This window comes from Bacillus rossius (genome assembly GCF_032445375.1).
Source record: "Bacillus rossius redtenbacheri isolate Brsri chromosome 4 unlocalized genomic scaffold, Brsri_v3 Brsri_v3_scf4_1, whole genome shotgun sequence".
Classification (NCBI taxonomy): Eukaryota; Metazoa; Arthropoda; class Insecta; order Phasmatodea; family Bacillidae; genus Bacillus; species Bacillus rossius.
In genome coordinates, this window is record NW_026962010.1 from 19,243,844 (window position 1) to 19,257,823 (window position 13,980).

A 13,980-nucleotide genomic window follows, 5' to 3' on the forward strand; every position below is an offset into this window, starting at 1 on the left:
CTGTGACGCATCGCGCGCGGTGGAGGGGGAAGCGCCGCCATTTTGAAATCATTTTGTTGCGTTTCGAGATTTCCATTTAGTATAACTTTTGACTCGGAGGAGCTACGACATTCGTTTGAGTTTCAATCGTCTGCTCTGCTCTCATCAAAATCTATTGATTGCATATCTAATACATTAGTGTAGAATAGTTACAGTAAATATAAATGGTGTAAAAATTAAAAAAAATATCGTATTTTATATTTTGTATAAAAACTATTACCTGTTACGTACACTTATTCACGCACAACACACGGCCGTGTTCATGACACAACCACACCCCATTTTTTTTTTTAATTAAACGTATCAGTACATTTTTTTAAATTCAATACTTTGTTGGCTGATAATATTTTTATCGCTGACAATAAATGCCGATTCCATTAGTTTACTTTTGATTGGGTATTCTTTATGCATGAGTTATGAAGTATATCTCAGATTATTTTACGCCTATTGGCCCAGGAAAGTCTAATTTCTGAGTTTGACCCTACTTTGTGTTGTATTTTGTACTTATTAATGCGTGTTGAAAGGTCTCTGCCAGTTTATCCAATGTACACACCACCACATTAGCAGTGAAACTGATAAACACAGCTCTGATAATGCAACTTATCTATGGCTGCTTTTACTATTGTGAACATCTTTTGAAAATGAAATTGGACTTCGAAACGGTTGTTAGTCAGTGTTTGTTTCTCATTGGTCTAATTTTTTTCCCGGCAGACCATATGAATAATCAATATGCCACTTGTTTTTTTACTGTATAATTGGTAATTTTTTTGTTTTGTCATGTACAGTTTTATGATGTCAGGTGGTTAGCCATTTAGTGTGTTTTTTTTAAGGTGCTTTTGTTAATCTGCAACTGTTATCTTTGTCAGAAAAAAAATAATTATTTCATCTCGGTAATTTTAAGTGTAGATTATGCCAGTTTTATTGTTTTTTTTTCCTGATAGTCGGAATTAAAATGAAGGTATTGGCATGTGTGTGTCAGTATCTTGTGTAATTTAGTGGTGATATGCAGGACGTACAAGATGTCCGTCGTCCATTGAGCGATAGCAGGTTAACCAACCTTGGAGCTTTACGGAACTTCTGCTGCCCAACGTAGCCATGTGGCGTTGTCAAGTTTCGAATAAGCTGCGCATCATACTCGCCCATTTAACCACTTAAAACCTACGCACTGTAGCTGCACTGCGGAAGGACTGGATGCACATACAAGCGGGTGCTCCGCACAGGTGTTCCGGGCCTCGGAGGAGGGGCGATGCGAGCTCTGGGGGCGGCCGGCGCGCTGCCTCGGGGGCGGCGGGAGGCGGCTGCTGGTCTCCGGCTGCTGGGGCGTGGCGCGCCACCTCAACTACACCTTCGAGCTGCTGGCGGCGCTGGCCTGGAGCCTGCCGGGCTGGGGGCTGGGCGCAGCGCCCCTGCTCTACCCGGCCTTCCTGCTCGTGCTGCTGCTGCACAGGGCCAGCCGCGACGAGGAGAAGTGTGCCCGGCGCTACGGCGAGCTGTGGCAGCGCTACTGCCGCCTCGTGCCCTACCGCCTGCTGCCGGGCGTCTACTGACCACCACCACCTTCACCTGACAGCTCACTACTTACCTTGGTATAGCACTACCGCCTTTTGTTAGGGACCTACTGACAACCACCACCATCACCTGACAGCTCACTACTTACCATGATAACCATCCCCTATTATAGCAATACCAACTGCTGCCCTGCCTCTACAGACAATGACCACCACCATCACCACCAGACAAGCCACTACTTACCACGGTACCTGTCCACTATTATAGAACTGTTGCCCTGGCTCTACTAAAACCACTACTACCACTACATGTAGGCCACAATTTACCATGGTAACTAACCCATTTATAGCACTACATTCTGCTGCCCTGCTTATACTTACAACCACCACCATATTACAGGCCACTATACTTACCATGGTAACTGCCCCATATTGTAACACACCCACCTGTTCTAGGCCACTATTTACCCATGTAACTTATTCCTTTTATACAACTTACCACATCACAGGCCACTACTTACCATGGTAACTGCCCCATATTGTAACAGACCCACCTGCTGCTAGGCCACTATTTACCCATGTAACTTATTCATTTTATACAACTTCCATCTGCATCCAAGTCACTACTTACAATGGTAACCATCCCTTCTTTTATAACTACCACATGCTGCCAGGACACAACTTACCCTGATAACTCCCCTCTCTTATTAACTGCAACATACTACATAGCAACCTTGCACCCAGTAATTATTACCTTTTATACAACTACTATCTCCTCCCCGACCTTTCTGAACCCCATTATTTATTCCCTCCTATAACACTACTGCCTACCGCCAGCACTCTACTTATCATGGTAACTATCCTATCTGATATCACTACCTGCTACCCGGCATCTGCATGCCCCGGTAACACAGGTGTACGATGAAAAAGTTTTTTAAATAAATTTATCACAAACATGTAGATGTTGGTCTGTATATAGCAAATATAAACTTTGTTTTAACGTATCACGTCACATTCTTTTTGCATATAGATAAATATATAATAGTTCGTTAGATCGGTAAGTTCGTTTTTTTTTACAAAATTGATTACATGATCAATATTTCTATTCTATACTCTATGACCGACCATCCTATAGTCTATTGTTACTAACCTGACTTTCCCCTGTGAGAAAAAGTATCAAAAAAAGTTTTATTTAGTCTATGACTTATCATAGTGGTTTAAATGCAAAATAAAATATGTAATAAAAGATTGTTCTATTAAATCTGTGACTATGGCTCCTCGGAATTGCAAAAACCATCCAAATGTATTTTGCTATATTTGCGGACAAAATACAATAGTTAAGCAAAGATTAAAAAAATGTTTGTAAATAATGCTTATTATGCTTACTTCGGAATGAGGTTATGATGCCAAGAGAAACAGTGGGTTCCGCATACAGTATACTGGCTATGTGTTGAAGTGTTAAGACAGTGGACTTACGGTAAATCAAAATCATTGTCATTCGGTGTTCCTATGTTGTGGCGGGAACAAAAAAATAATACAGATGATTGTTATTTTTGTTTGACCAATGTAACCAAAGTAAACCGCGCCAAAATTGTGTATCCGGATGTTTCGTCTGAAACAAAGCCAATTCCACATGGACCCGAATTACCCATACCAGTTCCTACTAACACTAACAGCTTCGAAACGCCATCACAAAACTCAGAACAAAGTGATCATCTGCAAAGCAGTGGTGAAAATTTTCACCCAACAAATGACCCTCGACCTTTAAAACAGCAAGAACTGAATGATTTGGTACGGGATCTTGGATTACCTAAGGACGCTGCAGAACTTCTCGGTTCTCGACTAAAAGAAAACATTTTATTAGATGCTGCAACTACATTTTACTGGTATCGAAGCAGAGAACAAGAATTTTTGGAGTATTTTAAGAAAGAGGATTATTTAGTATTTTGCTGTGATATTGGCGGTTTAATACACCAAATTCAATATAGAATACAATACACAAGAATGGCGACTCTTTATAGATTCTTCAAAAAGAAGATTAAAGGCTGTCCTTTTGCATATCGGCAGTAAATTTGCACCGATACCGGTAGCTCATTCAGTTTATCTTAAATAAACTTACAAAAACTTGAAAAATGTTTTGGAGAAAATAAAATACACAGAACACAAATGGCAAGTTTGCGGTGACTTAAAAATCATATGCATGCTTCTTGGTCAACAGCAAGGCTACTCAAAATTCCCGTGTTATATTTGTGAATGGGACATTAGAGCAAGAAATTTACATTGGAAAAAAACTGATTGGAAAATGAGAATGGAATTGAAAGTTGGAGTAAAAAATGTCATCAATCCGAGCTTGATGGATCCCGAAAAAATATTGCTTCCACCACTTCTAAACAAACTTGGTTTGATCAAACAGTTCGTAAAGGCATTACCGCAAGATGGAAATACTTTCAAGTATCTTTGTTCATGTTTCCCTAGCTTATCTGATGCGAAGTTGAAAGAGGGAATATTTACGGGACCTGATATCAGGAAAGTGATTAGGGATACAGAATTTGAAAAAAGTGATGACAACCTTGAAACGAAATGCCTGGCATGGCTTTAAAAATGTCGTATCTAAGTTTCTAGGCAACATAAAAGATCCTGCGTACAAAAATATTGTCCAGTAAATGTTAAACGCCTATAAAAATTTAGGCTGTAAAATATGAATCTGAAAATTAATTTTTTTAAGTCTCACATTGATTGTTTCCCAAAAAATCTAGGCGACTACAGTGAAGAACAAGGTGAACGGTTTCATCAGGACATGAGAGAGATGGAAAGAAGATACCAAGGCCGTTGGGACGTTAGTATGATGGCGGAATATTGCTGGACGATACACAGATGAAATAAAATATCATAAACGCAGTTTTTTCAAAAAGAATACGTTATTATTAATTGTTTTCTTCATGTATACCTCAATGTTCTATTTTAATATCTATAGACTCAATAAAACTTTATAAAATATTCTAAAATGATTCTCATTCATTTTATTAAATTTTTGTTTTGTTCGTTTTCGTATTCAAATACTAGCCTATATTATCTAAATCTGATAAATGTGACGTGGTATTTATCATAATACCTTTTTTATATTACTTTTAATACAATTAAAACAAATATTAACCATTTAAAAAAACTTTTCAAAATTGTTTTTCGCAGACCTGTGCAATTATCGTTCGCTTAATGTGAACCTTCTATTCACTAAGCCACAGTCAGGCCCCTGATTAACACATATTCATGCATTTTTTCATTTTTTATTTTGTCGTTTTATTTGGAACTGTTTCATAAATCAATTGTAAATTCTGTGTTTTTGTCTTGAAATTTTACCACATATTAGATTTTTAATGGTTTTATAAAAGTATGTTTTCATAAGTCTATATGAACATTAATAAAAAAATTGGTTGTTTTTTCTGTGCAGAATTTAAATTTGTTTGAATTGTAAAACTTAATGTAAACTCATAAAATATTTTTATTCTTACCGTTCAGTGTAACGAGCGATGGGCTAACTTCAGATAATTTGGGTCTGATCGTGTTTTAGGAAACAAAGGGTTTCCTCTCTAGACATGTTCCGCTACATAAGCATTACAGTTTATATTTTGTTGCAAATATCTTCTCCTGGTTATCTATCTGTTGACAAGAATGACTGTTGGATGTCGATTACAGAATATCCAAACTAGTGTAAATGCGCCGAATAAGCGCTCATCTTTCTATGCCTTCAAGCAGAATTATGACTTTATAGTTGACGTATTTTGGTGAAGGGCTTCGCAGTCCAGAGAGCTCATTCAATAGAAAGTGTGCGTATAAACTAACCAGTTCTGATTTTTGATCTAGTATACAACGTGAAGCGTGGTGCAGTGGCGTAGCCAGGATTTGTGTATGGGGGGTGTTAAGAAGCACGTATCAAAGTGGGGGGTCCGGGGGTCCTCCCCCGGGAAAATTTGGATTTTAAGGTGTAAAATAGTGCTATTTTAGCAGTTTTCGGTTCTTAAATTTAAATATTGTAATGGTTTAAATTTTATTAATTTTAATATGAAACTTGTTTGAGTGATGAATAAGAAATTAATCAAAGATTTGTGGCTAAGGGGGGGGGGTTGAACCCCTAAACCCTCCCCCCCCCTCCTGGTTACGCCCCTGGCGTGGTGTGTTTATGGTTTAGTTAATTTTGTGGTTTATTCTGTTCCAGTTCAAGAGTGAGCAATATGTCGTTTATCTGACACCAGCAGAAAGAGATGAACTCCGTGTTTTGGTTCACAGGAGGCAGTGTCGTCGTAGGAGCGGTGACGACTTGAGAGAATTACAACAGCCGTTGACAGCTGTTCGCAAAACTGGCAGCTGCTACAACTTCGTGTTTCGTGAACTTGCAGTCGGCCAGAGCAACCACTGTTGCACCAAAACATCTGGAAGAGTCCTCGGCTTGCGTCTACCTGGGTTTTGAACGAAACAGCCAACACGATGCGTTTCGAATGCACGCGAACGTTGAGATATGTAGATTACGCTCTTGGGGATAAAAACATTACATGATGTTTATATTCAAAGTAGGGGCTCATTCGAGGCCTACTGAGACTAGTCTCGTCAGTTCACTTCAATAAAATACTTTTAGGCTTTCTTGAATTCTCTTTTCTGTATACAAAAACATATTTCTGGTATAAAGCAATACAAAACTGAACTCGGATTTTTTTTGAGTATTGTTAGTAAAATAATGAATAGTTAACTCTGTCCAGAGAGTCTTGTATGTTTCAGATCAGTTAAATTTGCTTTCAGTCAATTATGTTAGAGAAGAACTGCTCTAAGAGGAATTGGTTTTTCATTTGTCCATCACATATTCTAAATCAAATATTCATAAAGTTGTGAAAAACATCACTTATATTAAAAGACGTATATCAGTAAAGAAAACTTTTATTTTGGAGAGGATATTAGAAAATTATTTATTTATAGGCGCTAAATATTTTATTTCTAAGGTGAAATGTTTCGTTAAAGAAAGTGACTTAGGTGTTTTATTTGTTTGGATCGTGAACTCTAGGCTTTCGTTTGATATCCAGAAATATATTGATTGATTTAGTTATATTTATAACCATTTGTACAATTATATTCTTTTAATGTTATAGTATTTAAGATAAGACTTAAATTAAGTTTTTTAATTCAATTAAAACAAAAGTTTTGAATTCACAAAGATTAACTATCGAAACTAAAATACTAAATTAGAGTTACAGCATAAAAGGTGTGAGTAAAATTTCTCTTTTTGTACAAGTGTTGAGATTATATGGTATTTAAGGTTCCATCGATGCAGTGTCACACACTGCGCAGAGCATCTCTCTTCCCTAAGGCTTCTTAGGAGACAGTCATCTACAATCACTTGTTGAGAACCGTGCAGAAGCAATAGTGGCTATAGGATATTGTTTTTACGAATTTATTTGTAGTCAATGGTGGAAGAAGAATTGGTTCTCTGATAGGTTTGTCACCTTAGTATATGTAATTATTATTGGAAAATGTTTTTTACTTTGACAAATTTATCACGAATAAATTTACCAAATAAAGTCCATACTGAAGTAGGCTTTCTACACTTGATAATTGTTAATAACATAATAGTTAAATGACATGAATGGCTAGTTTTTAGGATTGAGGTCCAACGTAGTAGTTTAATGATTTTTTAGTGAAATGTTTCTAAAATAATAAAAACTTAATCGTATATATTAGGTAAGTGTATGTTCTTAGGTAGTAAATTTTAAGTGACAAACCGAAAACTTGCATGGTTTCTTAGAAGTCTATGTTCTCTCAACATAATTCTTTCACGTTTTGATAACCATTCATGGATAACTGTAAACGTGTTTGTACAGTAGATAATGGTGAACGTGTGATGTGCTAGTCAGAGGGAGATGCAAAGATTGGTCGAGGATTTCAGGACGCGATGAATAGACGTTGAACCGGGCTGTAGTCTTATATCACTAGAATATTATTGAAATACCGATATAAATAATTTTTTACGATCGGAATCAATTTTTTTTACAAATGTACATAAAAGGGATATTTCTTCCTATTTGCTCCCCAATTAAAATCAAACCAGAAAAGTATTTTTGTTGAGCCAAAGTTCAAGGTTACAAAATAGGTTTTGATAAAATCATTGAATATATTATATAAATTCAATGATAAAATTTACTATCAACTCGTCTTTCGGCGTGGTTTTTTGGCGTATTTGTATGACGCAAATCAGCAGTACTTCACAATTTCTATTTTTATACGTGAATAAATGTTTTGTGTACCACTACAGTTAAAATACTCGTATTGTTGTTAAATTGTGTGGAAGTTGATCAACGTTTGCAATTGTGCTGCTGTTTGCTCATAAATACTCAAGATTGATTACCTACTTGCTGACAGACCTTAACTTATTTAACAACACAGTTGCATCACCAAGAGGCGCAAATATCTGACCTTCGAATAAAAATACACAATAAAGCAAACCCTTCCTGGAAAATTATCCCAACCGACTGCAATGCTAAATAACATAAGAGTAGACAACTCATAAAACCACGCCTTTTACGAAGTCACTACTATATTAATGCTTAGTATTACTTATGAAGACATTAACATACATCGATAAAATTATGTGATTATCCATTAAAATTGTAAAAGAAATAGAATGTAAAAGTTATATGTCACAAAAATCCACACCAGCTGCTTTTTAAAATCATTAAAAAAAACCTCACTGTTTAAAACGACAAGCACCAAGAGACAAAATGAATTTTCAGTTTTCTACGAAAATATTAATTCTTCGAAAATATTAATTCTACGGTCCTTGCTCTAACGGTTATCTGATACAAGATTTAAATTTTAAAGAATTACTTTACAACTATAATCAATTAACGAACCAAAAAAATAAATAAATAAAATTGTTCATAAATATTTAAAGTACTAAATTTTCTTACAGTAAAACTTAAAATAAAAACATTTTATTTATTTCATTATTCTTTTTTCTGACCCATTTGTAAAATCGGCAATAATATTTGCCTTATTTTCATAGTACAAATGAGAATAGCGTAAAATGTTTTTTACTGTCTTTACTATGTAAAAAAAATCATTTACAAGTTACAAAAAAATCTGGCAATGTTGCAACGCCGCGTAGGAAATAAAAAATAGTAGATTATAGAAACCTTCAAAAATCATTTCGTTGTTTGATTCACAGCCCTTCAAGAGAGCATTATATATATATTTTTAATAAAGAAATAGTATATTTATTAAGTTAAACGTCTCTTTAAATTCAAATAATTCAAGAACATACTAACCCACTGGACACAAAAACACACAAAATGCAATATAAACATTTTTAAATTGAAAGCATGTTCGCATATTTGTCATTAACCACGTTGTAAAATCGGTCAATCCACCGAAGTTATTGGTTTGTGCACTCAGCAACATTACAATTGTAAACATGTCTCAGCGCACATTGTAAATGTTAATCAATTGCCACAGCTGTATGCATTCATTGAATATAGCATGCCTTTCTTTCCTGTGATATTTCAGTGTGAATTGTTTTTAATGTATGATTTATTTTATATGACCAATTATCATGTAAATTAACACTGATTATTAACTTTAAGCTTACTAAAAGTATGTAAATGAGTTGTTCTTTACACCATGTTATGTAAATAAAGAAAATCATATATAAGGAAATAAATTAATCAGGTACAAATATCAACTGGAACTGTTGGAGCCTTGCAGTGTTGACGTGAGTAGTATACTTTGAATAGCAAGCAGTTTCCTTGCATAGGTTCTTAATCATATGGTTGGCACATTAAAAATTCACTACATGGTTACCATATGAAACACCTCGTTCCTTCCTCAATGTGAAATTGAATTAACATCATTGATAATGTACAAATAATATATCCCACGCATCGATTTGCTTTCTTTGAAAATTTTTAATTTTTGTTCCCCATTCTTCTATAAGTTCCTTTATAATTTTTGCAGCATTTATTTTGCCTAGATTTGCTTCCTGGATTTTCTTGGTTGCATACATAAAATTACTTGTGTATTCAATGCACAGAGTGAAATGTAGTTAAGGAACATTATAAATCTATATAAATATGGCCATTAAACCATTTTGTATCGAATCAACAAACAGCAGCGAGAGACAAGATGTTCATAAACAAACTCTAGTTTTGTTACTATTTACATTCCTCGAAGCCTTTGCAAATGAGAAAAAACAGATGTTTATTATGTCCATGTGACAAAAAGTTTCAATTGCAGGTCAATGCCATTAAATGACGAGGAATTCCTTAAGATAAGTGCATTAATATATAAATGTAGGTCCGAGCTCAGGTTCTAGTTTGTGGAGCCGGAGCCGATGTCCGCCATCTTAGCTTGTGACTTCACGGCAGCCATCTTGAATTACTTTGACCTTGATGTTTGACTTTGACCCCGGCGGCTATTTTGTATCCGTCATTTCGTTTTCTAGAACATTCTGCCATCTTGACATCGAACGCCCCACTTGCTAACGTTGAAATTTTCGTAACGGTCGCCATCTTGGATTCTAGAATTGTTGCACTTTTCGTTACGGCCACCATCATGAAAATACGCAATTTTCATCAGATTTTAACGGGACGAACGTTAAAATATATAATAAAATTGATAAAAAATATATAATAAAAAGAACTTCCGCCATTTAGAAGATCGTCCGCAATATTGAATATTCATAATAAATATCATATTTTAATGGAAAAAAAATAAAATTTACAAAAATAATTAAGTATCAAAATTCTAAATGAAAAACATCATAGAGTCCTCGTTTTGAACCCGGTGAGGGCAATCTATTACAAATGGTGATGGATCCTTCCTCTACGGAACCTAACGGCAGACTGACCTCCCACCATAAAACCAAGACATTTTAAGTGAACCATTAAGACATCATGACTGCCATCTTGTTTTTTGTCTGCTGGAGAAGCCCATCTTTACTCATAATACCAAGTGAAATGAGAGTTGTGCCAATTGCAGGAATAAAGTTAGTTAGGGGCAACGGAATGGCTATTGATAATGCACAAAGCAGCATTATGAAAGCTAAAATCTTTTCACCAGGTTGCCAACTTGAATCCGAAATGTTTTTTCATCTGATTCAGGGCGCTGGCGTCATATTAATTGTTTATCCACTAGAGTGCAGGATCATTTATTGCCAGGGCACCTGCCATCTTGCAAATCTGTGATTTTTAAGCTATAAATTAAAAAATTTCCCAAATTAATCAAAAAATCGCTTTGTTAAAATAATGATTGACTCGTTCGCATACAGTTCTTGTTTCGATCATTGACTGATGCAAAAAAAAATTATTATAGGTAAAAACCACTTATTTAATAAAACCTATTTACAATCCTAAAAGCAGCGTAAGTTAATCATCTAACAACCTCAAGTAAGACTTTACGACAGTAATTTTGGAAATTCGTATTTATTGACCTAGAAAACCGGGAAAAATTTCCAAAAATCATTAAAAAAATTGCTTTTTAAAATAATTATTGATTCGATCGATTGGGGCCAGCGGTTTGATACCAAGCAGTACAAAGATATTTAAATTGATTAATTATAATATTAAACAGTCTAAGGTCCGGGATACAATAACTAAAAAATCAACAACACATCAAACAACAGGACAGAGGAGACATGAGTTAGCACACACGAAGTGCCAGTCACTCATGTGGTAAGGACCATGTGATGGATACCCAACTTTGTATTTTATTTTTGCTTTTCGTAGAAAATAACTTCCAATATATGTGAAGTTGAAAGTTTTCACGTACAACTTGTCAAAGTACCAAAATTCAAGCTCGCTTAGCTACAAAGTTTTTAAAAAAATTCTTGAGGTTGGAGGCTGGCTCAATGAGGCACGTCTAACGACACCTGCAGATGAACTTTGACCCCTCGCGCGAGAGTTGTAAGCTAGCATAAGTGTCAGGTGGCAGCTCACCTGGCCACTCGCTCGAGGCCTCGTTTCCCAGCCATTGCGGAAATATGTAAAAACAAGGTTGAAATCTTAACCCGTTACAAGTAAAGTACTTGATGCAATTGCTTCAAAGTACGAAAAATGGGCACAAGAATTAAAAACTATCCTATGAATGTAACATTACCGCTCCGAAACTTTTTGTAGTGCATTTACCAGAGTCTAATCCAGGCCATACGCAAAAAAAAAAAAGACATCGCCACGAATAATAAGAAACAACAAATCTTCATACTGGCCAAGCATCTCTGAACCAAGGGGTATTTTTCAATGATACTCGACGAACATTTTAAACAGGCGATGTCCGGTGTCTACAGTTTTAAGTAAGCAGATTAAAAGAAAAGACACAAATCCAACAAAAGAAACGGACGTGCAATGGACACACAATACATACACTGGACACGCAATGGACACGCAGTACACACTGGACATGCAATGAACACACAACGAACATGGAATACACACATTGGACATGCATTGCACACACCGAACATGCAATAAACACTCTATGCGCACACTGAACATGCAGTCGCGAGAACTCGTGTTAGTTAGAAATCATAAATCGAGGAATAAAACAATCATTTTGACGTGACAACGTCTAATAAATTTATGAACGCTGGCTGCACTAACGAAAAATTGTCCCACTACGGATGTCCCACTACGGATGTGTTTTTTTCCTAACCTAACTAATTACTAAGTGTATTTGGGAGGGGTCTGGGTAGGGAAGACTCTAAGTGCGTTTCAGGCCGAAGCTGCGTGTAAATATTTCGAGTCCAACAGAGAATATGCTAGTTAAAAGAAATTCAAACAAATATCGTGCGTGGAATATTATTAATTTATAACATCTGAAACAATTATTTTATATATGGCCTCGTGGCCGTGCAGTTAGCATGGCTGACTGCCACTACAAAGGATGTCGGTTCGAATCCCAGCAGCTGCGAATTTTTTCTTTGTACTTGTAAAAATAAATACGCCACACGCAACATTTCAAAAGTTATAAATATATTTGAATTAATGAATGCAAATAAAAGTACATTTATTAATTAAATTGTACATTTCATCACTCCGTCTTTGTATCCATACAAAAAAGTGATAATTCAATAAAATTGATTCAATTTTATTCATAAAAGTATGCAGGAATAGATTTTATCATACAAAAGATAGAAAAATAAAAAAAAATTCTTCCTCAAGGAAAATAATATTATTAATGCCTAAATGGTTTGGTTGCAAAAACCTATTACAGCTCAGTCTCAGGCCGAATATGATATTTCCTTTTCTTCTGGATCAACCATTTCATCAATGTTTTGTTATGACGTCACGTTAAACTATCGTCCGTAAACCGACTTTACAGACAACCAATTTTTTTTTTTTTACAAATGCACGTTAAACAAGCCATTATTGTATGCAGCCAGCTTCCCTAAGTTCTTTGAGTAAGAAGACTACTTCATTGAGGTGCGAGTAGTTTCCTGTACTAAGCCAAGCCACGAGTAGTCCCCGACGATCTACCAATATGTTAGGATTTTCCCATGATGTGTAATCTCTCTCTTCTGTTGCCCTCATCTTCCTGGAATGTTTGTCATTAATATTTTTAAAATCACTATCGTCCCAACGATCATCATAAGCTTGATCAGAATAATTTATTTTATCACGTCGTTTCCATCGTTTTGGTCTCAGGGCATCATCACAGACTTCGATCTGGCCAAAATTAGGTGCTTCAGCACAGTCTTGCATCTTGTCACCAGTTTCAGAATCACTGTTGCCATCAACGTATATGTCAGCATTTTCACCTAGGTTATGTAGGTACTGTAAGAATTCGAAATTGTTTACTTCCACGACAACTTTATCGTCTACAAACTTCCTTATTAAATGTCCATCATTTTTAAAGTATGGTAGGTTTACATGAGATTTTTCTCACTTTTTAAGGTGATGATACTTCCAGTGGTTTCATTCTTCCTTAAACCGTCAGCTTTCTTCAATTTAAGTTCCTTGTGAAGATCAGGAGAGATATGAACATAATCATGTTTAAGACAATGAAAATTATTTACATCATGCAGCACACTCTTCCTTAGGGTTTGGCTTCACAAGTTCTGCAGTGTCTTTTTAAGCTATAAATTCGTGTTAAAATATTCTACACCGATCATAGCTTAAAATTTGACGCAGTGTGTTTTAACACAATCATTGGTCTCGTGAATTCTATCATTCCTTGCTACATAACATACAGCAGTGCCCTTCCGATACAGCTGCAGGCAACATACCAGGATCCATATTAGCTTCTACGAATAATGCCAGATGCAAACTTAGATTTTTAAATTGGAACATTTACATAAATATAATTTTTAATATTTCATCAGCGAGAATTAATTGGACTCATACAAAAAAATTGCAGCGAGTAGTTTCTATTCTTACCAACGGATGTCCCCACATGTCGTGTT

The 13,980-nt window shown here is 35.6% G+C and overlaps 1 protein-coding gene across 1 annotated transcript in view; it reads left to right on the top strand.

Annotated features, from left to right (window-relative positions):
- Positions 1-8,870, top strand: part of LOC134541733 (uncharacterized) — a 108,173-nt gene extending 99,303 nt beyond the window's left edge. Inside the window, exons 8-9 of the mRNA XM_063385381.1 lie at positions 1,211-1,625; positions 5,832-8,870. Coding sequence (XP_063241451.1) covers positions 1,211-1,586 — 376 coding nt within the window. The 3' untranslated portion in view covers positions 1,587-1,625; positions 5,832-8,870. The remainder of the gene's footprint in view (positions 1-1,210; positions 1,626-5,831) is intronic.
- Positions 8,871-13,980: the final 5,110 nt, after the last annotated feature.